Source organism: Coregonus lavaretus, assembly GCF_964263955.1.
Source record: "Coregonus lavaretus genome assembly, chromosome: 17".
In the NCBI taxonomy this organism is placed as follows: Eukaryota; Metazoa; Chordata; class Actinopteri; order Salmoniformes; family Salmonidae; genus Coregonus; species Coregonus lavaretus.
In genome coordinates, this window is record NC_140004.1 from 14181581 (window position 1) to 14207545 (window position 25965).

Consider the following 25965-nt stretch of genomic DNA (forward strand, 5'->3'; position numbering starts at 1 on the left):
TGGCCTCAGTGCAGCCTGGCATCGTCAGCGACCTTTCTCTTATCGATTGGTTAGTTCTTGTGGAATGGGCAGGCGTATAAATTAAACAGTTTCAAGTAGTTGGCAGAGACTTTGGGAGGAAGCACACAAGTGTCTGAGGGATTCAGTTGAGATCGGCCGCTTGAAGGATTTCTTTATTTTTTACGTTATCGTTTTAGTGAGTTAAAAATGCAAAGCTGTGCAAAGTCGTGGGTGATCCTATTCGCCAAGTCTGTGAATCCCCATGCACCTTGCAGACACATTTGTGGTATAAACCGTATCTTTGGGAAACTACAGAATAGAATCCAAACCCGTAATGCGTTTGTAACCGTCCGGGGTCTACGGACGTCTGCAGTCTATGCTGCTTCCAGACAGATAGACAGAATACTGCCGAGACACGATGATTTTGCAGAGAGGCACATTGGTCCAGGTGAAAGGGAGAAAAGGGAGATGCTGGATGTTCTTGGACTTGAGGTAAGATTTAAAGACATTTGGATAAAGAGAGAAATTATAGGACAGAAAGTAAGCTAATGTGTCGATCTAATGCATGGAAGGCACTCTTGCATGTTTCTTATCATAAACGGTAAACGTGCAACTATGTATACAAGTTCAGTGCGTTTTGACTTGTATAGCATGCATTGCTTTTCAGTCGATCGCCCAGTTGATAGAAGATACAGTTCCAGAATCCATCCGTATTCAAAGAAGTATGAAAATGGATGATCCTCTTTGTAAGTTTATCTTGTTTCCCAAATCTTTGACAGCACGTGTTATTGTTGATGTTTGTGTTCTCAATCGATATATTGCCCCATCAATGTTATAAAATGCTGAATTTGCTAGCCTATGGTTTTTCTTTCCAAGTGCGTTATAATGTATTGATGTTGATTTTCCGGACAATTGAGTCTTGATTTATTATTTATTAATTAATCTTGCATATGTCCCTCTTTTTATGTTTTGTCAATATATTTTACTGGTCTCTGAATTGTATTCTACAATGGGTGTAAATCAAGCCAAACGAGTGGCTGAAATCTAGGTTGCCCTCCTATTGTGTGCCATTGTGAAGCGCTCTTCACCGTTAAGTCTTCCTTTGAACATATTTGGAGTTGTTTTTGCGAAACTCAACGAGCAGCACCAATCTCCAGTTGGGAAGCCGATGCTAATAGGATGGCAATTGGAGTGTGAAGTTCAGCCTTGAGCTCCTGTCCCAACTCCAGTTCAATCTGGTTATAACATTACATCACAGTTGAATTAAATGTACAAAGGACCGTCATGAGATTCCTTAATATGATCATTTGATGAGTTAGGAATGTATTTAATTTTTCTTACTTGACATTTAATAAGAGACAGACGGATTTCAGTTGATTGCGCAAATAGTGAGACCTTTGAAACGTTTTACTATCAATAATGGTTTGTCTACAGCAGGCCAACACTTATGAGGCTTATTTCATTGGCAAACCTCACTGCATAATTCCATTAGAGACAGACGTATCAGATCACTTGCTAGAGATTTGCAAGACTATCAAACACATACTATTCTGGACAAGTACAGTACATTGTATTACTACTTTACCTTGTTTTGTGTAATGAATTACATTTATTTAAACGATAGTTCTAAAGCAACCGACAATATGGATATAATATAATTAATTAAACAAAAGCCATTTGAAAACACAAGCATTACACGCAAAGTAAATAAAAGCAATAGTATTGCTTATGACAATTATTTGTAATAACATGGAAGATGATTAATATTTTGCCAATATTTTCACTAAATTGATGATGCACTGTTTCCATTTGATAGTGATCCATATCTCAACCATAACCAATGTCATACAAACTACTACATTGTTTTCGGAGGTCAATGTCATGTAGTGAAACTGGCTCAACTGTCAAAATTCCTAGGATTGTTGTTACATCATTTTCTGTTTTAAATTAGTCATTGTTTTCACTATCCTGATACTTTTGTGTGTGTGTATGTATGTGGACACCCCTTCAAATGAGTGGATTCGGCTATTTCAGCCACACCCGTTGCTGACAGGTGTATAAAATCGATCACACAGCCATGCAATCTCCATAGACAAACATTAGCAGTAGAATGGCCTTACTGAAGAGCTCAGTGACTTTCAACGTTGCACAGTCATAGGATGCCACCTTTCCAACAAGTCAGTTTGTCAAATTTCTGCCCTGCTAGAGCTGCCCCGGTCAACTGTAGGTGCTGTTATTGGGAAGTGGAAATATCTAGGAGCAACAACGGCTCAGCCACGAAGTGGTAGGCCACACAAGCTCACAGAACGGGGCCGCGAGTGCTGAAGCGCGTAGAGCGTAAAAATCGTCTGTCCTCTGTCTGTCCTCACTACCGAGTTCCAAACTGCCTCTGGAAGCAACGTCAGCACAATTACTGTTCGTGGGGAGCATCATGAAATGGGTTTCCATGGCCGAGCAGCCCCACACAAGCCTAAGATCACCATGCGTAATGCCAAGCGTCGGCTGGAGTGGGGTAAAGCTTGCCACCATTGGACTCTGGAGCAGTGGAAACGCGTTCTCTGGAGTGATGAATCACGCTTCACCATCTGGAAGTCGACGGACGAATATGGGTTTGGCGGATGCCAGGAGAACGCTACCTGCCCCAATGCATAGTGCCAACTGTAAAGTTTGGTGGAGGAGGAATAATGGTCTTGGGCTGTTTTTCATGGTTCGGGCTAGGCCCCTTAGTTCCAGTGAAGGGAAATCTTAACGCTACAGCATACAATGACATTCTAGACGATTCTGTGCTTCCAACTTTGTGGCAACAGTTTGGGGAAGACCCTTTCCTGTTTCAGCATGACAATGCCCCCATGCACAAAGCGAGGTCCATAAAGAAATGGTTTGTCGAGATCGGTGTGGAAGAACTTGACTGTCGAACACCTTTTGGGATGAATTGGAACGTCGACTGTGAGCCAGGCCTAATCGCCCAACATCAGTACCCGACCTCACTAATGCTCTTGTGGCTGAATGGAAGCAAGTCCCCGCAGCATTGTTCCAACATCTATTGGAAAGCCTTCCCAGGAGAGTGGAGGCTGTTATAGCAGCAAAGAGGGGACCAACTCCATTTTAATGCCCATGATTCTGGAATGAGCTGTTCGACGAGCAGGTGTCCACATACTTTTGGTCATGTAGTATATTACAAAAGTGCTCAACTTGGGGAGAGGAATTTGTCCCTCAGTTGGTAATGAAGAGTTGCCTAGTGTACTCTGAAATAGCACTGTACTACTAGTCACATGCTAGAACATAACACTATCAGCCATTTGCTTCTTGCAAAATGATTGACTGAATATTGCTTGGAGCTTATTCTAGATTGGGTAATAAGGTCAGTGGGGCGGGCGGGGGGGTTAAAACCACCTTCGGTCACTCTTATCTGCCCCTGTCGAGTTCCGTTATGTAGCAAGCCATGCATGAAGGAACAAACTGATGGCCTACTGGTTTTTGCTTGTTCAGCTTGGAGAAGCTTGGTTTGCAAAGCCAGCAAGTGATTCTCTCCTCAACAAATACATAGTTCTGAATCAGGCTTTTCTGTTGCTTTGAGGATCTTTGCAGCCATGGTAAAACTATCCTCTCTGATGAAATGTACAAATCCACAGTACGGCCCCCCACACTAAACCACTGGCCTCTACTACTGATGATGCTTCCATTTGTTTTGTTATTAATGTTAGATATTTCGAAACACCATCTTGTGCTGCTGAGTTATAAAGCATCACATTTTTAAATGCAGGATTGATTTACAGTAAAACGTCTTGTGGCACCTAAATTCAAACAGCAAATGTTCACCTCTTTGTGTGGTGGTGTATCACAGAAGAAATGCTCATCCTGAATATGAGAGTAGTTTGGGCACTCGGTTCAGAGGGTTGTATTGTCCATTCCTTGCTGAGGGAGTTGCTAAGCAGCAATGGAATGGCCGAGGAATTCCAGTGTCTCTGTGTGTATTAACTGATCTCCCCTACAGCACTGGGGAATTAGGCTAGATAACTAGCCATTGGGAAAGGGACCATATGTTGCACATCTCCTGAGTGGCGCAGTGGTCTAAGGCACTGCATGCCACTAGAGATCCTGGTTCGAATCCAGGCTCTGTCGTAGCCGGCCGCGACCGGAGACCTATGGGGCGGCGCACAATTGGCCCAGCGTCGTCCAGGGTAGGGGAGGGAATGGCTGGCAGGGATGTAGCTCAGTTGGTAGAGCATGGTGTTTGCAACGCCAGGGTTGTGGGTTCGATTCCCACGGGGGGCCAGTATGAAAAATAAAATAAAAATAATGTATGCACTCACTAACTGTAAGTCGCTCTGGAGAAGAGCGTCTGCTAAATGATGACAACATTTTTAAAAATAATAATTGTCTCCTCCAATGCATAGAAACATGACCAAATGGAAATGCATTGTACATGTACAGAAATGTTGTATACAGTTCACACTAACATGACATGCAGAGATGTGGAGTACACATCCAATCACATAAAGCTGTTAAGTTTAAATTCCTATCCACTCCATTTTGACAGCGAATCTGAATCTATATGATATCACTGCCCATTTGTTTGGGTGGGTTGTTCAGAAAATGGTTGGGTATAATCATTTTCAGGTTGGTTTCATGCAAGCCCCATCCTAATTGAGTCAGGATGATCCGGAATCGTAATGCAGTCACCTGCCTAGATGGGAGAGAAGATGCCATCAATCTTGTGCTGTTTTGCAGTTGAAATTAAGAGATGTTTTATTAAAATCAAACCAATACGGAAACATACATCAGAAATTCCATTTATTGAAATGCATTTTTTCTCTCAAATGCATGTGATACCAATTGTGATGTCTATTTCTGCAGGCGAGAATGAAGTCTTAGAGCATCTCCAAAAGATTGCATCAAAGAACAAGGTGTGGAGGTCTTATATCGGAATGGGCTACTACAACTGCTCAGTGCCTCCAGTTATACAGAGAAACCTTCTAGAGAATTCAGGATGGTAAGGGCCACTGACACACCCTGGCGCCGCCGACGAAGATGGCGGCTAGCTCTTAGGAAACTTTGCAGTATTTTGTTTAATATTGCTTGTCCATATATGTATATATTCTTAAATTCCATTCCTTACTAGTTTTGTGTGTATTGGGTATATGTTGTGAAATTGTTAGATATTACTGCACTGTCGAAGCTAGAAGCACAAGCATTTCGCTACACCCGGTATAACATCTGCTAAACACGTGTATGTGACAAATAAAATGTGATTTGATGATCATCTTCTAGCCAAGTTGTCCCTATTAGTAGGGCAAGCTATATTTGATTGTGTACTCAAGGTGTGTATATGTATGGGCTTCTGTTAGTCATTTAAAGCTCTAATTGCTACATTGCAGAAGAACTTGCCGCTAATCAGAAATCTTGTGACTTGAAGCTCAAGTTTGCACTGGATTAAATTACATGCTCATGTGGGATCTTGTGATCCGTCTTTGTCCAACTTAAAACGAGACAACGCTCTTAATCACAACACTTTGATTTCACATTTTACTCATGCAGTTTTCTCTATCTTCGTAAACTTCCACTCACGTCACCCTAGTATCTTGATTCCTTGAAAACCAGCTTGTTTTTCTGTGTATCTGTAATGATTTCTCTGTGTCCTGTTCTCATCAGGGTGACGCAGTACACCCCCTATCAGCCCGAGGTGGCTCAGGGTCGCCTGGAGAGTCTGCTCAACTACCAGACCATGATCTGTGACATCACAGGCATGGCTGTAGCCAACGCCTCTCTGCTGGACGAGGCAACAGCTGCCGCCGAGGCCATGCAGCTCTGCCATAGGTGAGGCGAGAATAAACTCAAGTGGGAAATAGTGGTTGACCATTAAAGGATAGTTAATTTAGTATAGCTCATCTATAGGGTCTAGTTATAGTCTATAAAAAGGGCCCAGGGCTTTTCCTGGTCAGGCCACTTAGTCAGAAAAAACTTCTGGCCCTACAGGTGTGTTCATAATCTTTTGTTATATTCTCCTCACAGACAGAACAAGAGAAGGACATTCTACATCGACCCACGTTGCCACCCTCAGACGATCGCTGTAGTGCAGACCAGAGCCAAGTATGGGCATCCTTTCAATGCTTCAGAAACAAGGTTAGAACTGTGTACCAAAAGCAGCATCCTCACAATCGGTGCTCTGCTCTGTGATTGTTGACTAACAGCTACATCGGGGTGAAGACTGTGCTAAAGCTGCCTCATGAGATGGACTTCAGTGGGAAGGATGTGAGCGGGGTGCTGTTCCAGTACCCAGACACCGACGGCAGAGTGGAGGACTTCACCGCGCTGGTGGACCGTGCTCACAAGGGAGGGGTAAGAGAGCCGCCACGTCGGACGTTATTGGTAGTAATGGTTTATTAACCTAGGCTGATATCTTAAAGTAAATTGGGGTGGGGGTTTGGTAGTCTTATTTGGATTTGTCGCTCTTGGTTTGGTAGGAAAGGATCCCTTCTTGCTACACCACATAGATTCACAGTAGACTTTGATGCACGTCTTTGGTTGATCAGTTGCAGTTGAACAGTGGGCACGTGAGAAAGTGTAGGATGTGGTGATTCCAGTTTGGTACCTCAGTGAAGTGTATGGAAGACTCACCGTCTCTCATCCCTGTAGGCTCTGGCTTGCTGTGCCACTGACCTGCTGGCCCTGTGTGTGCTGCGCCCCCCTGGAGAGTTTGGGGTGGACATCGCCCTGGGCAGCTCCCAGAGGTTCGGGGTACCGCTCTGCTACGGTGGTCCTCACGCTGCCTTCTTCTCTGTCAAAGAAAACCTGGTCAGGATGATGCCTGGCAGGATGGTGGGAGTGACAAGGTGAGAGCCCTTGATATTCACATTGGTCCTGTTCAGAATGGAAGTCAGATCTCTTGAAGTTGTTCAGTGTTGGGCAATATAAACAGCATATTGAGATTGACCTTATATCATACTTGCTCACAGTCTAAAAGACTGAAGTATGCAGAACACATACAGTACCAGTCAAAAGTTTGGACACACCTACACATTCAAGGGTTTTTCTTTATTTTTACTATTTTCTACCTTGTAGAATAACAGTGAAGACATCAAAACTATGAAATAACACAAATGGAATCATGTAGTAACCAAAAAACTGTTAAACAAATCAAAATATATTTTACATTTTGAGATTCTTCAAAGTACCCACCCTTTGCCTTGATGACAGCTTTGCACGCGCTTGGTATTCTCTCAACCAGCTTCATGCGTTAGTCACCTGGAATGCTTTTCCAACAGTCTTGAAGGAGTTCCCACCAATGCTGAGCACTTGTTGGCTGCTTTTCCTTCACTCTGCGGTCCAACTCATCCCAAACCATCTCAATTGGGTTGAGGTCGGTGATTGTGGAGGCCAGGTCATCTGATGCAGCACTCTCCTTCTTGATCATATAGCCTTTACACAGCCTGGAGGTGTGTTTTGGGTCATTGTCCTGTTGAAAAAGAAATTATAGTCCCACTAAGCGCAAACCAGATGGGATGGCGTATCGCCCAAGCAAGTCTCTTCTTCTTATTGGTGTCCTTTAGTAGTGGTTTCTTTGCAGCAATTCGACCATTAATGCCTAATTCTTGCAGTCTCCTCTGAACAGTTGATGTTGAGATGTGTCTGTTACTTGAACTCTATGAAGCATTTATTTGAGCTGCAATCTGAGGTGCAGTTAATTGCCAATTTCTGAGGCTGGTATCTCTAATGAACTTATCCTCTGCAGCAGAGGTAACTCTGGGTCTTCCTTTCCTGTGGCGTTCCTCATGAGAGCCAGTTTCATTATAGCGCTTGATGGTTTTTTGCGACTGCACTTGATGACACTTTCTTGAAATGTTCCGGATTGACCTTCATGTCTTAAAGTAATGATGGACTGTCGTTTCTCTTTGCTTATTTGAGCTGTTCTTGCCTTAATATGGACTTGGTCTTTTACCAAATAAGGCTATCTTCTGTATACCAACCCTACCTTGTCACAGCACAATTTATTGACTCAAACACATTAAGAAGGAAATAAATTCCACAAATTAACTTAACAATGCACACCTGTTAATTGAAATGCATTCCAGGTGACTACCTCATGAAGCTGGTTGAGAGAATGCCAAGCGTGTGCAAAGCTGTCATCAAGGCAAAGGGTGGCCACTTTGAAGAATCTCAAATATAAAATATATTTTGATTTGTTTAACACCTTTTTGGTTACTACATGATTCCATATGTGTTATTTCATAGTTTTGATGTCTTCACTATTATTCTACAATGTAGAAAATAGTAAAAATAAAGAAAAACCCTTGAATGAGTAAGTGTGTCCAAACTTTTGACTGGTACTGTACATTAAGACAATATCTTGATGTACATTTGTTTAATGTCCCTTTTTCACCTGCAGGGATGCAGCTGGTAAGGAGGTGTACCGCCTGGCCCTGCAGACCAGAGAGCAGCACATCCGCAGAGACAAGGCCACAAGCAACATCTGCACTGCACAGGTACTGTACACCCAACACCGACACACTGAGCCTCCACCCAACACCGGCACGCTGAGCCTCCACCCAACACCGACACGCTGAGCCTCCACCCAACACCGACACGCTGAGCCTCCACCCAACACCGACACGCTGAGCCTCCACCCAACACCGACACGCTGAGCCTCCACCCAACACCGACACGCTGAGCCTCCACCCAACACCGACACGCTGAGCCTCCACCCAACACCGACACGCTGAGCCTCCACCCAACACCGACACGCTGAGCCTCCACCCAACACCGACACGCTGAGCCTCCACCCAACACCGGCACGCTGAGCCTCCACCCAACACCGGCACGCTGAGCCTCCACCCAACACCGGCACGCTGAGCCTCCACCCAACACCGGCACGCTGAGCCTCCACCCAACACCGGCACGCTGAGCCTCCACCCAACACCGGCACGCTGAGCCTCCACCCAACACCGACACGCTGAGCCTCCACCCAACACCGACACGCTGAGCCTCCACCCAACACCGACACGCTGAGCCTCCACCCAACACCGACACGCTGAGCCTCCACCCAACACCGACACGCTGAGCCTCCACCCAACACCGGCACGCTGAGCCTCCACCCAACACCGGCACGCTGAGCCTCCACCCAACACCGGCACGCTGAGCCTCCACCCAACACCGGCACGCTGAGCCTCCACCCAACACCGACACGCTGAGCCTCCACCCAACACCGACACGCTGAGCCTCCACCCAACACCGACACGCTGAGCCTCCACCCAACACCGACACGCTGAGCCTCCACCCAACACCGACACGCTGAGCCTCCACCCAACACCGGCACGCTGAGCCTCCACCCAACACCGGCACGCTGAGCCTCCACCCAACACCGGCACGCTGAGCCTCCACCCAACACCGGCACGCTGAGCCTCCACCCAACACCGGCACGCTGAGCCTCCACCCAACACCGACACGCTGAGCCTCCACCCAACACCGGCACGCTGAGCCTCCACCCAACACCGGCACGCTGAGCCTCCACCCAACACCGGAACGCTGAGCCTCCACCCAACACCGGCACGCTGAGCCTCCACCCAACACTGATATACTGAGCCTCCATCCAATACCGACACTCTTAGCCCCAGAACAGCCTAACTGTATTCAACTCTTATGAAGGTCTTATGAAGTTATCTTGTGTAAAATAAAAAATAAACTAGATGTAGTGGTTGTCTGCATATTTTTTAAGAACTTTATCTCACCTTCAAACTGTATCTGTGTCTTTCAGGCTCTGCTGGCCAACATGGCAGCCATGTTTGGAGTGTATCATGGACCCCAGGGCTTAAAGCACATTGCTGAGAGGACACACAATGCTGCACTGATCCTCGCTGAGGGTATGTCCTCCACATATTCATTTTAAGTCTTATATCAATCAACCGTGACCAAATTCAATCACAAGCATGTATTGAGAAAGAAATAGTAACATTGCTTCTCTTTTAAATGAATTATGAATGATACTGAGTTCTTAGAAATCCTTTTCTCTCACTCCCTTTGTATCAGGTCTGAAGCGGGCCGGACACAGGCTCCACAGCGAGATGTTCTTTGACACACTGAAGGTTAGCTGCAGTGTGGCAGCCAAGGACATCCTGGAGAGGGCTGTCCAGAGAGAGATCAACCTGCGTGTTTACGGCGAGGGAGTGGTGAGTTGTACCAAATACGGTTTAGGAACAGATTACATACACGTCCATTCAGTGTTCCTACTGTAAGCAGGTCAACAAAGGTACAACAAAACACTCATCACACTTCAGTCCATGCTCCCATGTGCTTTATTGACAATGTTTGACCCTTAGAATACCTTGTCGAAATTTTTTTAAATAAAGCACGCGGAAGCATAGATTGCTGAGTACAAGATACTCTTACTTTGAGTCCCCCCTATAGATAAAACCAGGGGCTAGTTCCGGATGGTGCAGTGTTACAGAACGTTCAGATATAAAGGTATTGTAGAGTCATTTGAGCTCTACTCATTAAATATCTATCTGCAGCATTGTAGAATTAGCACCCCTCTGAATAAGCCACATGTGGCCATGTTCATTTATGCTTTAGATACACACACATTACTTTCACTCTGAAATGATTTCTGTGTTTACCTAGTTAGGTGTGTCTCTGGATGAGACGGTGACAGAGAGGGACTTGGACGATCTGCTCTGGGTCTTTGGATGTGAATCCTCAGCGGTACGTTTGATTTCAATATTCCATATAGGAGTATGCATAAACTCAGCATTGACCCTATTGCTATCTTGAGAGTGAGTGCAAAGATGCATCTTGAAGCCATGGGACAAATACTTTGATTTCAGCTATCGCATATATAATTCCATTAAATCTCAATTTACAGGAGCTCATTGCTGAAAAGATGGGTGAAAGGGTGAAAGGCATTATGGGTAGTCCTTTCAAGAGGACCAGCAAGTACCTCACCCACACAATCTTCAACAGGTTGGTCTGTTTGTAGCGACCTCAAATTACAATACTGGCCTGGGCGTGATAAGGATGAAGCTTGATATGCCATAATTGTTATGATGACTTGTGTTCTCAGTGATGATAGCATTATCAGTATGACACCAGAATGGTGAGACATTAGCTGACCTTCCATGTTGATTAGTTCTCTCTGTTGTCCCAAACTGCACCTGATAGAATAATTCCTTGCACTGGTAACGTAAGGTTGTTACACATATACTGTAAGTGATAATATAGGGTTTTAGAAGTGAAATGACACATTAGGCCTAAAACGTATCTTATAATCTTGATTCGCTCTGATTCTTCATCCCGTGCAGTTACCACTCCGAGACCAACATTGTGCGCTATATGAAACGCCTGGAGAACAAGGACATCTCTCTGGTTCACAGCATGATCCCACTGGTGAGTCTTATGGGAAAGCAAAGAAGAAATGTTTTACTTTAGACATGGTGCTTTTCACATGATCCGAATACTACACAAAAAAACAGCAAACCACTGTAAAGATTAGTGGGCCCGTCACCATTTTTAATGTCCATTTTGTTTTCCATGTCAGGGTTCCTGCACAATGAAGCTGAACAGTTCTTCAGAGCTCATGGTGAGTTAATATCAGGGTTGGGGTAAATTCGAATTGACGGCAGTCAATTCAGGACATAAACTGAAATTCCAGTTCAATTATTTAAAAAAGGGCATGTATTTTCAATGATTTCTCAATAAACCTAAAAGTAAAAGCTATTTATTTCAAACGTTTTTGAATTTTAAAATCAAATCACTGCCTGAATTGACTGCCTTCAATTCGAATTGACAACAACCCTGGTTAATATCTCTCATTGTACAAAACATTAAGAACACCTTCCTAATATTGAGTTGCAGTCTGGGTTTTTTATGGTGGTGTTGTGAAGAACACTTTAGGTTACCTTGATATGACTATTTCTCCCATTGTTCCCTCTTTCCAACTCTTTTAGCCCATCACCTGGAATGAGTTTGCCAACCTCCACCCCTTCTGTCCCCTGGACCAGGCTGAGGGTTACCAGCAGCTCTTCAGGCAGCTGGAGAAGGACCTCTGTGAGGTGACTGGCTATGACAAGATCTCTTTCCAACCCAACAGGTAAGCCCCTCACTGACACAAACATTCAGTGTAGGGGGGGGATTCATGACCAACTGGGATTTCAGTTTCCCACACTCATCTGAGTGTGATTTACCAAACCACCTCCGTTACACATACCCAACTGTCAATGGATTCAGTTCAGGTCATTGTACTTGATCATTTAACTATCAAAGGTAGCTTTGTGGCTGATATCTCTATGGTTCCAAGTCCCCCCCCACTTATCAGTATTATTTGGGCTGATGTATAGCACACCGTGCTACATTGGCCTAGATGGAAAGATAGTGGTCTGGTTGTTCAACTCTTAGTCCATGCTTTCCTTTTACAGTTACTGTAAAGCCCATTGACTAACCTTTGAACTTGGCACGTTTGATTATAATGAGACAGGACTTCACTGGGAGCATGTGTCTGAGCATGTGGCTGGTACATTAACAGACTGTATGACCTTGTCTTTTAGTGGTGCTCAGGGAGAATATGCTGGCCTCGCTGCCATCAAAGCCTACCTGAACTCTAAAGGAGATGCCCATAGAACAGTAAGTATGGTTCTAATGAAACAAAACACTTTTTGCTAGCACACATACTAGGCCCTGCAGTGTCATGCAGTATGTCCACCCTTGGTTAATTGTTATCACAAAAAAATGTATATTATAAAATTACAGTATTCTTTTGGGGAGTAGATTGTCAGAAATGTGGGGGTGTATGTACTATAAAATATTACCCTAATGAATTTTCAGCCTGAATGTTTGCTGCAGTCAGCCATTTCACTGTGAACAACCTGTAATAAAGGTGTTACATGGTATTGCACACTGGATACTTAGACCTACCTACAATAATTTATCAGTGCATGGAGAGCCATAAAGAGACTTGTTTTAGGTACAGACAGCTTATAGGTATGATGACAAAGATAATCATCCACTCGTTTGCCGACAGACATTGTATTGGAAAAGCCTTCTGAAGAATAGCGCGTTTTGGATACTTATACAGGAACTGTTTGAAAATCCCCAAGTAGCCTAGCGGCAGGTAGCCTAGCGGTTAAGAGCTTTGAGCCTTAGAAAGGTTGCTGGTTCGAATTTCTAAACTGCCTAGGTGAAACATCTGTCGATGTGCCCTTGAGCAAGGCACTTAACCCTAATTGCTCCTGTAAGCCGCTCTGGATAAGAGCGTCTGCTAAATGACTAAAATGTAAGTATCACAACCGTGACTGGAGGTAAGACTGCTTGTTCAAGTAGCTTTCCGGTTTTGTAATTTGGCTTTTGTTTCAAGAGCTCACACCACTATCTAAGATGTGCTTGTAAGTGAGTTGTTAAAACTAACAACTCCCTTATATCTTAGGTAGTGATGTGAGCTTTTCAAACAGTCAATGTCCACAGTTGTGCAAATAAAGGACAGAAAACGCCACACTACCTGGAGGTTACTTGATTTCAAGATCCCATACAGTGGGGGAAAAAAGTATTTAGTCAGCCACCAATTGTGCAAGTTCTCCCACTTAAAAAGATGAGAGGCCTGTAATTTTCATCATAGGTACACATCAACTATGACAGACAAATTGAGGAGAAAAAATCCAGAAAATCACATTGTAGGATTTTTAATGAATTTATTTGCAAATTATGGTGGAAAATAAGTATTTGGTCACCTACAAACAAGCAAGATTTCTGGCTCTCACAGACCTGTAACTTCGTCTTTAAGAGGCTCCTCTGTCCTCCACTCGTTACCTGTATTAATGGCACCTGTTTGAACTTGTTATCAGTATAAAAGTCACCTGTCCACAACCTCAAACAGTCACACTCCAAACTCCACTATGGCCAAGACCAAAGAGCTGTCAAAGGACACCAGAAACAAAATTGTAGACCTGCACCAGGCTGGGAAGAAGAAATCAACTGTGGGAGCAATTATTAGGAAATGGAAGACATACAAGACCACTGATAATCTCCCTCGATCTGGGGCTCCACGCAAGATCTCACCCCGTGGGGTCAAAATGATCACAAGAACGGTGAGCAAAAATCCCAGAACCACACGGGGGGACCTAGTGAATGACCTGCAGAGAGCTGGGACCAAAGTAACAAAGCCTACCATCAGTAACACACTACGCCGCCAGGGACTCAAATCCTGCAGTGCCAGACGTGTCCCCCTGCTTAAGCCAGTACATGTCCAGGCCCGTCTGAAGTTTGCTAGAGTGCATTTGGATGATCCAGAAGAGGATTGGGAGAATGTCATATGGTCAGATGAAACCAAAATATAACTTTTTGGTAAAAACTCAACTCGTCGTATTTGGAGGACAAAGAATGCTGAGTTGCATCCAAAGAACACCATACCTACTGTGAAGCATGGGGGTGAAAACATCATGCTTTGGGGCTGTTTTTCTGCAAAGGGACCAGGACGACTGATCCGTGTAAAGGAAAGAATGAATGGGGCCATGTATCGTGAGATTTTGAGTGAAAACCTCCTTCCTTCAGCAAGGGCATTGAAGATGAAACGTGGCTGGGTCTTTCAGCATGACAATGATCCCAAACACACCGCCCGGGCAACGAAGGAGTGGCTTCGTAAGAAGCATTTCAAGGTCCTGGAGTGGTCTAGCCAGTCTCCAGATCTCAACCCCATAGAAAATCTTTGGAGGGAGTTGAAAGTCCATGTTGCCCAGCGACAGCCCCAAAACATCACTGCTCTAGAGGAGATCTGCGTGGAGGAATGGGCCAAAATACCAGCAACAGTGTGTGAAAACCTTGTGAAGACTTACAGAAAACGTTTGACCTGTGTCATTGCCAACAAAGGGTATATAACAAAGTATTGAGAAACTTTTGTTATTGACCAAATACTTATTTTCCACCATAATTTGCAAATAAATTCATAAAAAATCCTACAATGTGATTTTCTGGATTTTTTTTCCTCATTTTGTCTGTCATAGTTGACGTGTACCTATGATGAAAATTACAGGCCTCTCATCTTTTTAAGTGGGAGAACTTGCACAATTGGTGGCTGACTAAATACTTTTTTCCCCCACTGTATTTGATGATTTTAAGTCTCTGGGAACAGCAAGTTATGGGTAAAACTGATTGAGCGTGGCTTTTTTCCCCGTCAGGGGGGAAATGTAAACGTTACCCAACAAACACACAGGTATTAGTGACAATGTTGCAAAATGTATAAATAAGTCACCTAATAAGGGATAAAATCAATTGATGACCTACAGTTGAAGTCGGAAGTTTACATACTTAGGTTGGAGTCAATAAAACTTGTTTTTCAACCACTCCACAAATTTCTTGTTAACAAACTATAGTTTTGGCAAGTCAGTTAGGACATCTACTTTGTGCATGACACAGGTAATTTATCCAACAATTGTTTAGACAGATTATTTCACTTATAATTCACTGTATCACAATTCCAGTGGGTCAGAAGTTTACATACACTAAGTTGACTGTGCCTTTAAACAGCTTGGAAAATTCCAGAAAATGATGTCATGGCTTTAGAAGTTTCTGATAGGCTAATTGACATCATTTGAGTCAATTGGAGGTGTACCTGTGGATGTATTTCAAGGCCTACCTTCAAACTCAGTGCCTCTTAGCTTGACATCATGGGAAAATCAAAAGAAATCAGCCAAGACCCCAGAAAAAAATATGTAGACCTCCACAAGTCTGGTTCATCCTTGGGAGCAAATTCCAAACGCCTGAAGGTACCACGTTCATCTGTACAAACAATAGTACGCAAGTACACTGCTCAAAAAAATAAAGGGAACACTTAAACAACACAATGTAAGTCAATCACACTTCTATGAAATCAAACTGTCCACTTAAGAAGCAACACTGATTGACAATACATTTCACATGCTGTTGTGCAAATGGAATAGACAACAGGTGGAAATTATAGGCAATTAGCAAGACACCCCCAATAAAGGACTGGTTTTGCAGGTGGTGACCACAGACCACTTCTCAGTTCCTATGCTTCCTGGCTGATATTTTGGTCACTTTTGAATGCTGGCGGTGCTTTCGCTCTAGTGGTAGCATGAGATGGAGTCTACAACCCACACAAGTGGCTCAGGTAGTGCAGCTCATCCAGGATGGCACATCAATGCGAGCTGTGGCAAGAAGGTTTGCTGTGTCTGTCAGCGTAGTGTCCAGAGCATGGAGGCGCTACCAGGAGACAGGCCAGTATATCAGGAGACGTGGAGGAGGCCGTAGGAGGGCAACAACCCAGCAGCAGGACTGCTACCTCTGCCTTTGTGCAAGTAGGAGCAGGAGGAGCACTGCCAGAGTCCTGCAAAATGACCTCCAGCAGGCCACAAATGTGCATGTGTCTGCTCAAACGGTCAGAAACAGACTCCATGAGGGTGGTATGAGGGCCCGACGTCCACAGGTGGGGGTTGTGCTTACAGCCCAACACCGTGCAGGACGTTTGGCATTTGCCAGAGAACACCAAGATTGGAAAAATCGCCACTGGCGCCCTGTGCTCTTCACAGATGAAAGCAGGTTCACACTGAGCACATGTGACAGACGTGACAGAGTCTGGAGACGCCGTGGAGAACGTTCTGCTGCCTGCAACATCCTCCAGCATGACCGGTTTGGCGGTGGGTCAGTCATGGTGTGGGGTGGCATTTCTTTGGGGGGCCACACAGCCCTCCATGTGCTCGCCAGAGGTAGCCTGACTGCCATTAGGTACCGAGATGAGATCCTCAGACCCCTTGTGAGACCATATGCTGGTGCGGTTGGCCCAGGGTTCCTCCTAATGCAAGACAATGCTAGACCTCATGTGGCTGGAGTGTGTCAGCAGTTCCTGCAAGAGGAAGGCATTGATGCTATGGACCGCCTGTTCCCCAGACCTGAATCCAAATGAGCACATCTGGGACATCATGTCTCGCTCCATCCACCAACGCCACGTTGCACCACAGACTGTCCAGGAGTTGGCGGATGCTTTAGTCCAGGTCTGGGAGGAGATCCCTCAGGAGACCATCCGCCACCTCCATCAGGAGCATGCCCAGGCGTTGTAGGGAGGTCATACAGGCACGTGGAGGCCACACACACTACTGAGCCTCATTTTGACTTGTTTTAAGGACATTACATCAAAGTTGGATCAGCCTGTAGTGTGGTTTTCCACTTTAATTTTGAGGGTGACTCCAAATACAGACCTCCATGGGTTGATACATTTGACTTCCATTGATAATTTGTGTGTGATTTTGTTGTCAGCACATTCAACTATGTAAAGAAAAAAGTATTTAATAAGATTATTTCATTCATTCAGATCTAGGATGTGTTATTTTAGTGTTCCCTTTATTTTTTTGAGCAGTGTATAAACACCATGGGACCACGCAGCCGTCATACCACTCAGGAAGGAGACGGGTTCTGTCTTCTTACAAGCCGAAGAACAATATCCCAACCGTGAAGCACGGGGGTGGCAGCATCATGCTGTGGGGGTGCTTTGCTGCAGGAGGGACTGATGCACTTCACAAAATAGATGGCATCATGAGGATGGAAAATTATGTGGATATATTGAAGCAACATCTCAAGACATCAGTCAGGAAGTTAAAGCTTGGTCGCAAATGGGTCTACCAAATGGACAATGACCCCAAGCATACTTCCAAAGTTGTTTCAAAATGATTTAAGGACAATAAAGTCAAGGTATTGGAGTGGCCATCACAAAGCCCTGACCTCAAGTCTACAGAAAATGTGTAGGCAGAACTGAAAAAGTGTGTGCGAGCAAGGAGGCCTACAAACCTGACTCAGTTACACCAGCCCTGTCAGGAGGAATGGGCCAAAATTCACCTAACTTATTGAGGGAAGCTTGTAGAAGGCTACCCGGAATGTTTGACCCAAGTTGAACAATTTAAAGGCAATGCTACCAAATACTAATTGAGTGTATATAAACTTCTGACCCACTGGGAATGTGATGAAAGAAATAAAAGCTGAAATAAATAATTCTCTCTACTATTATTCTGACATTTCACATTCTTAAAATAAAGTGGTGCTCCTAACTGACCTAAGACAGGGTATTTTTACTAGGATAAAATGTCAGGAATTGTGAAAAACTGAGTTTAAATGTATTTGGCTAAGGTGTATGTAAACCTCCGACTTCAACTGTGTGTGTGTATATATATATATATATATATATATATATTTTTAAACATACTTAACCCCTTAATTTTTGTACCCACAAAACTACCACAATTCTTCCATTCATTTGTATGGGTTACATTTAGACGAGTCCCGTGACACTTGTCGGGGTCGTAAAGAAAAAAGTGAATAGCCCAAACGGTTCGGATGCTACAGACGTTTGCGTGAGAACACAGAATTTCAGGATGTCTCCTGGTCTGACAAACAGCGCTGTAGCTCTGACACTTTCCACCGCAAATGGGGAAGGATGACATAGGCAGGGGATTTTTACTAGGATTAAATGTCAGGAATTGTGAAACTGAGTTTAAATGTATTTGGCTAAGGTGTATGTAAACTTCTGACTTCAACTCTATTTTGCATTGATGTCACTTGGAGATTTGCACAAAGAAATGTTAGGACTCTAATGCTGTAATGGTTGACTTGCTTAGGCCTAATTAGCTATTTTACTTTGATGGTCTGATTGTAACTCTCATTGATATTATTTATTTTGCTCAGGTTTGTCTGATCCCCAAGTCGGCCCATGGCACCAACCCGGCCAGTGCCCAGATGGCTGGCATGAAGGTGCAGGTGGTGGAGGTGGACAAGGATGGCAACATTGACATGGCAAACCTCAAGGCACTGGTAAGAGCTGGTTGGAGTGATTCTGATAATAAGCTCACTGTTACAGAAGAGCCTTTCAATATAACCAATGATCTTGAGTATCCCTTCAAATGCTTTTCAATCTAGGCACAAAGAATAATTGAGAAACATGATGGCCAGACAGTCGGTGGTCACTATCTACCGGTCGCGCAACCAGCAGTGAATTAGCCCCCTTAAAAGTGGACTCTCGCGTTGCCGAGTCACACAGGCTAATCCATTATTCCTCTCTTAGGTGGACAAACACAAGGCTAACCTGGCAGCCATGATGATAACGTACCCCTCCACCTTTGGTGTGTTTGAGGAGAGCATCGGTGATGTGTGCAATCTCATCCACCAGAACGGAGGACAGGTCTACCTGGACGGCGCTAATATGAACGCACAGGTGAGAGAAGAGTATATGCTTGTCACCTTGCTGATAAGGTTTTTGTGTGGATATACTGCATAGACCATTAAAGTTGAACAGTGTGTTTATATAAGCTAACTCTGTTGTGTAGTAAAACTTTGACTATTTTTGCACAAAAAAAATAAATACATTTATATATACCAAATTGGGTTGCTTATCCAGGTGTTAACTGAATCATGGACCCATCTATCACATAAGACTATTTTGAATGAATTGAGTTATTGTAGTTGAGTTAATTGAGATGCATACATACAGTGGGGGAAAAAAGTATTTAGTCAGCCACCAATTGTGCAAGTTCTCCCACTTAAAAAGATGAGAGGCCTGTAATTTTCATCATAGGTACACGTCAACTATGACAGACAAAATGAGAAAAAAAATATCCAGAAAATCACATTGTAGGATTTTTAATGAATTTATTTGCAAATTATGGTGGAAAATAAGTATTTGGTCACCTACAAACAAGCAAGATTTCTGGCTCTCACAGACCTGTAACTTCTTCGTTAAGAGGCTCCTCTGTCCTCCACTCGTTACCTGTATTAATGGCACCTGTTTGAACTTGTTATCAGTATAAAAGACACCTGTCCACAACCTCAAACAGTCACACTCCAAACTCCACTATGGCCAAGACCAAAGAGCTGTCAAAGGACACCAGAAACAAAATTGTAGACCTGCACCAGGCTGGGAAGACTGACTCTGCAATAGGTAAGCAGCTTGGTTTGAAGAAATCAACTGTGGGAGCAATTATTAGGAAATGGAAGACATACAAGACCACTGATAATCTCCCTCGATCTGGGGCTCCACGCAAGATCTCACCCCGTGGGGTCAAAATGATCACAAGAACGGTGAGCAAAAATCCCAGAACCACACGGGGGGACCTAGTGAATGACCTGCAGAGAGCTGGGACCAAAATAACAAAGCCTACCATCAGTAACACACTACGCCGCCAGGGACTCAAATCCTGCAGTGCCAGACGTGTCCCCCTGCTTAAGCCAGTACATGTCCAGGCCCGTCTGAAGTTTGCTAGAGTGCATTTGGATGATCCAGAAGAGGATTGGGAGAATGTCATATGGTCAGATGAAACCAAAATATAACTTTTTGGTAAAAACTCAACTCGTCGTGTTTGGAGGACAAAGAATGCTGAGTTGCATCCAAAGAACACCATACCTACTGTGAAGCATGGGGTTGGAAACATCATGCTTTGGGGCTGTTTTTCTGCAAAGGGACCAGGACGACTGATCAGTGTAAAGGAAAGAATGAATGGGGCCATGTATCATGAGATTTTGAGTGAAAACCTCCTTCCTTCAGCAAGGGCATTGAAGATGAAACGTGGCTGGGTCTTTCAGCATGACAATGATCCCAAACACACCACCCGGGCAACGAAGGAGTGGCTTCGTAAGAAGCATTTCAAGGTCCTGGAGTAGCCTAGCCAGTCTCCAGATCTCAACCCCATAGAAAATCTTTGGAGAGAGTTGAAAGTCTGTGTTGCCCTGCGACAGCCCCAAAACATCACTGCTCTAGAGGAGATCTGCATGGAGGAATGGGCCAAAATACCAGCAACAGTGTGTGAAAACCTTGTGAAGACTTACAGAAAACGTTTGACCTGTGTCATTGCCAACAAAGGGTATATAACAAAGTATTGAGAAACTTTTGTTATTGACCAAATACTTATTTTCCACCATAATTTGCAAATAAATTCATAAAAAATCCTACAATGTGATTTTCTGGATTTTTTTTCCTCATTTTGTCTGTCATAGTTGATGTGTACCTATGATGAAAATTACAGGCCTCTCTCATCTTTTTAAGTGGGAGAACTTGCACAATTGGTGGCTGACTAAATACTTTTTTTCCCCACTGTGTGTGTGTGTGTATATGTGTATATATATATATATATATATATAACACACACAACCGTTCAAAAGTTTGGGGTCACTTAGAAATGGCCTTGTTTTCGAAATAAAAGCAATTGTTTTGTCCATTAAAATAACATCAAATTGATCAGAAATACAGTGTAGACATTGTTCATGTTGTAAATGGCTATTGCTGATTTTTAATGGAATATCTACAGTTGAAGTCGGAAGTTTACATACACCTTAGCCAAATACATTTAAACTCAGTTTTTCACAATTCCTGACATTTAATCCTAGTCACAATTCCCTGTCTTAGGTCAGTTAGGAGCACCACTTTATTTTAAGAATGTGAAATGTCAGAATAATGGGAGAGAGAATGATTTATTTCAGCTTTTATTTCTTTCAACACATTCTTAGTGGGTCAGAAGTTTACATACACTCAATTAGTATTTGGTAGCATTGCCTTTAAATTGTTTAACTTGGGTCAAACGTTCCGGGTAGCCTTCCACAAGTTCCCCATAATAAATTGGGTGAATTTTGGCCCATTCCTCCTGACAGAGCTGGTGTAACTGAGTCAGGTTTGTAGGCCTCCTTGCTCACACATGCTTTTTCAGTTCTGCCCACAAATTTTCTATAGGATTGAGGTCAGGGCTTTGTGATGGCCACTCCAATACCTTGACTTTGTTGTCCTTAAGCCATTTTGCCACAACTTTGGAAGTATGCTTGGGGTCATTGTCCATTTGGAAGACCCATTTGCGACCAAGCTTTAACTTCCTGACTGCTGTCTTGAGATGTTGCTTCAATATATCCACGTAATTTTCCTTCCTCATGATGCCATCTATTTTGTGAAGTGCATCAGTCCCTCCTGCAGCAAAGCACCCCCACAGCATGATGCTGGCACCCCGTTTCATCAGACCAGAGGACATTTCTCCAAAAAGTACAATCTTTGTCCCCATGTGCAGTTGCAAACTGTAGTCTGGCTTTTTTATGGCGGTTTTGGAGCAGTGGCTTCTTCCTTGCTGAGCGGCCTTTCAGGTTATGTCAATATAGGACTCGTTTTACTGTGGATATAGATACTTTTGTACCTGTTTCCTCCAGCATCTTCACAAGGTCCTTTGCTGTTGTTCTGGGATTGATTTGCACTTTTCGCACCAAAGTACGTTCATCTCTACAAGACCGATAGATCTCTTTCCTGAGCGGTATGACGGCTGCGTGGTCCCATGGTCTTTATACTTGCGTATTATTGTTTGTACAGATGAACGTGGTACCGTCAGGTGTTTGGAAATTGCTCCCAAGGATGAACCAGACTTGTGGAGGTCTACAATTTTTTTTCTGAGGTCTTGGCTGATTTATTTTCATTTTCCCATGATGTCAAGCAAAGAGGCCCTGAGTTTGAAGGTAGGCCTTGAAATACATCCACATGTACACCTCCAATTGACTCAAATGATGTCAATTAGCCTATCAGAAGCTTCTAAAGCCATGACATCATTTTCTGGAATTTTCCAAGCTGTTTAAAGACAGTCAACTTATTGTATGTAAACTTCTGACCCACTGGAATTGTGATACAGTGAAAAAATCTGTCTGTAAACAATTGTTGGAAAAATTACTTGTGTCATGACTTGCCATAACTATAGTTGACAAGAAATGTGTGGAGTGGTTGAATAACAAGTTTTAATGACTCCAACCTAAGTGTATGTAAACTTCAGACTTCAACTGTACATAGGCGTACTGAGGCCCATTATCAGCAACCATCAGTCCTGTGTTCCAATGGCACGTTGTGTTTGCTAATACAAGTTTATCATTTTAAAAGGCTAATTGATAATTAGAAAACCCTTTTGCAATTAAGTTAGCACAGCTTAAAACTGTTGTGCTGATTAAAGAAGCAATAAAACGGGTCTTCTTGAGACTCATTGAGTATCTAGAGCAACAGCAATTGTGGGTTCGATTTACAGAATCAAAATGGCCAGAAACAAATAACTTTCTTCTGAAACTCGTCAGTCTATTCTTGTTCTGAAAAATGAAGGCTATTCCATGTGAGAAATTGCCAAGAAACTGAAGATCTCATACAATGCTGTGTACTACTCCCTTCACAGAACAGCGCAAACTGTCTCTAACCAGAATAGAAAGTGGAGTGGGAGTCCCCAGTGCACAACTGAGCAAGAGGACAAATTCATTAGTGTCTAGTTTGAGAAACCGACGCCTCACAGGTCCTCAACTGGCAGCTTCATTAAATAGTACCTTCAAAACACCAGTCTGAAAGTCAACAGTGAAGAGGCGACTCCGGGATGCTGACCTTCTAGGCAGAGTTGCAAAGAAAAAGCCATATCTCAGACTGGCCAATAAAAAGAAAAGATTAAGATGGACAAAGGAACACAGACACTGGACAGAGGAATATTGGAAAAAAGTGTTATGGACAGACGAATCAAAGTTTTGAGGTGTTCAGATCACAAAGAAGAACATTTATAAGACGCAGACCAAATGAAAAAATGCTGGAGGAGTGCTTGATGCCATCTGTCAAGCAAGGTGGAGGCAATGTGATGGTCTGGGGGTGCTTTGGTGGTGGTAACGTGGGAGATTTGTACAGGGTAAAAGGGATCTTGAAGAAGGAAGGCTATCACTCCATTTTGCAACACCATGCCATACCCTGTGGACGGCGCTTGATTGGAGCCAATTTCCTCCTACAACAGGACAATGACCCAAAGCACAGCACCAAACTGCAATAACTATTTAGGGAAGAAGCAGTCAGCTGGTATTCTGTCTATAATGGAGTGGCCAGCACAGTCACCGGATCTTTAACCCTATTGAGCTGTTGTAGGAGCAGCTTGACCGTATGGTACGTAAGAAGTGCCCATCAAGCCAATCCAACTTGTGGGAGGTGCTTCAGGAAGCATGGGGTAAAATCTCTTCAGATTACCTCAACAAATTGACAACTAGAATGCCAGAGGTCTGCAAGGCTGTAATTGCTGCAAATGGAGGATTCTTTGACGATTGTTTGAAGGACACAATTATTATTTCTATTAAAAATCATTATTTCTAACCTTGTTAATGACTACATTTCCTATGCATTTTGCTATATTTCCTATTCAAACTCATTTCGTGTGTGTGTGTGTGTGTGTGTGTGTGTGTGTGTGTGTGTATATGTGTATATATATATATATATATATATATATATATATACATACATACATACATACACACACACACACACACACACACACACACACACACACACACACACACACACACACACAGTGACTTGCGAAAGTATTCACCCCCCCTTGGCATTTTCCCTATTTTGTTGCCTTACAACCTGTAATTAAAATGTATTTTGGGGGGGGGGGGGGGTTGTATCATTTGATTTACACAACATGCACTTTGAAGATGCAAAATATTTTTTACTGTGAAACAAACAAACAAAGAAACTTGAGCATGCATAACTATTTACCCCCCCAAAGTCAATACTTTGTAGAGCCACCTTTTGCAGCAATTACAGCTGCAAGTCTCTTGGGGTATGTCTCTATAAGCTTGGCACATCTAGCCACTGGGATTTTTGCCCATTCTTCAAGGCAAAACTGCTCCAGCTCTTTCAAGTTGGATGGGTTCTGCTGGTGTACAGCAATATTTAAGTCATACCACAGATTCTCAATTGGATTGAGGTCTGGGCTTTGACTAGGCCATTCCTAGACATTTTAAATGTTTCCCCTTAAACCACTCGAGTGTTGCTTTAGCAGTATGCTTAGGGTCATTGTCCTGCTGGAAGGTGAACCTCCGTCCCAGTCTCAAATCTCTGGAAGACTGAAACCGGTTTCCCTCAAGAATTTCCCTGTATTTAGTGCCATCCATCATTCCTTCAATTCTGACCAGTTTCCCAGTCCCTGCCAATGAAAAACATCCCCACAGCATGATGCTGCTACCACCATGCTTCACTGTGGGGATGGTGTTCTCGGGGTGATGAGAGTTGTTGGGTTTGCGCCAGACATAGCATTTCCTTAATAGCCAAAAAGCTCAATTTTTAGTCTCATCTGACCATAGTACCTTCTTCCATATGTTTGGGGAGTCTCCCACATGCCTTTTGGCGAACACCAAACGTGTTTGTTTATTTTTTTCTTTAAGCAATGGCTTTTTCTGGCCACTCTTCCGTAAAGCCCAGCTCTGTGGAGTGTACGGCTTAAAGTGGTCCTATGGACAGATACTCCAATCTCTGCTGTGGAGCTTTGCAGCTCTTTCAGGGTTATCTTTGGTCTCTTTGTTGCCTCTGATTAATGCCCTTCTTACCTGGTCCGTGAGTTTTGGTGGGCGGCCCTCTTTTGGCAGGTTTGTTGTGGTGCCATATTCTTTCAATTTTTTAAATAATGGATTTAATGGTGATCCGTGGGGTGTTCAAAGTTTCTGATATTTTTTTTATAACCAAACCCTGATCTGTACTTCTCCACAACTTTGTCCCTGACCTGTTTGGAGAGCTCCTTGGTCTTCATGGTGCCGCTTGCTTAGTGGTGTTGCAGACTCTGGGGCCTTTCAGAACAGGTGTGTGTGTGTGTGTGTGTGTGTGTGTATATATATATATATACTGAGATCATGTGACACTTAGATTGCACACAGGTGGACTTTATTTAAGTAATTATGTGACTTCTGAAGGTAATTGGTTGCACCAGATCTTATTTAGTGCCTTCATAGCAAAGGGGGTGAATACATATGCACGCACCACTTTTCCGTTATTTATTTCTTTTGAAAGTTTTGATTTTATTGTAATTCACCAATTTCGACTTTTGTGTGTGTCCATTACATGAAATCCAAATAAAAATCCATTTAAATTACATGGTGTAATGCAACAAAATAGGAAAAACGCCAAGGGGGATGAATACTTTTGCAAGGCACAGTAATACATACAGTACCAGTCAAAGGTTT

The 25965-nt window shown here is 43.5% G+C and overlaps 1 protein-coding gene across 1 annotated transcript in view; it reads left to right on the forward strand.

Moving 5' to 3' along the window:
* Positions 1-4657: 4657 nt before the first annotated feature.
* LOC311145032 (glycine dehydrogenase (decarboxylating), mitochondrial-like) overlaps positions 4658-25965 on the forward strand; it is a gene marked incomplete at its 5' end in the record, with an annotated part of 31773 nt that continues 10465 nt past the window's right edge. The window contains 17 exons of the mRNA XM_084181234.1: positions 4658-4670; positions 4858-4993; positions 5653-5817; positions 6013-6090; positions 6192-6339; positions 6637-6833; positions 8387-8483; positions 9752-9857; positions 10024-10163; positions 10615-10695; positions 10856-10953; positions 11292-11376; positions 11528-11569; positions 11937-12079; positions 12534-12609; positions 18667-18792; positions 19043-19192. Coding sequence (XP_084037360.1) covers positions 4658-4670; positions 4858-4993; positions 5653-5817; positions 6013-6090; positions 6192-6339; positions 6637-6833; positions 8387-8483; positions 9752-9857; positions 10024-10163; positions 10615-10695; positions 10856-10953; positions 11292-11376; positions 11528-11569; positions 11937-12079; positions 12534-12609; positions 18667-18792; positions 19043-19192 — 1881 coding nt within the window. The remainder of the gene's footprint in view (positions 4671-4857; positions 4994-5652; positions 5818-6012; positions 6091-6191; positions 6340-6636; positions 6834-8386; positions 8484-9751; positions 9858-10023; positions 10164-10614; positions 10696-10855; positions 10954-11291; positions 11377-11527; positions 11570-11936; positions 12080-12533; positions 12610-18666; positions 18793-19042; positions 19193-25965) is intronic.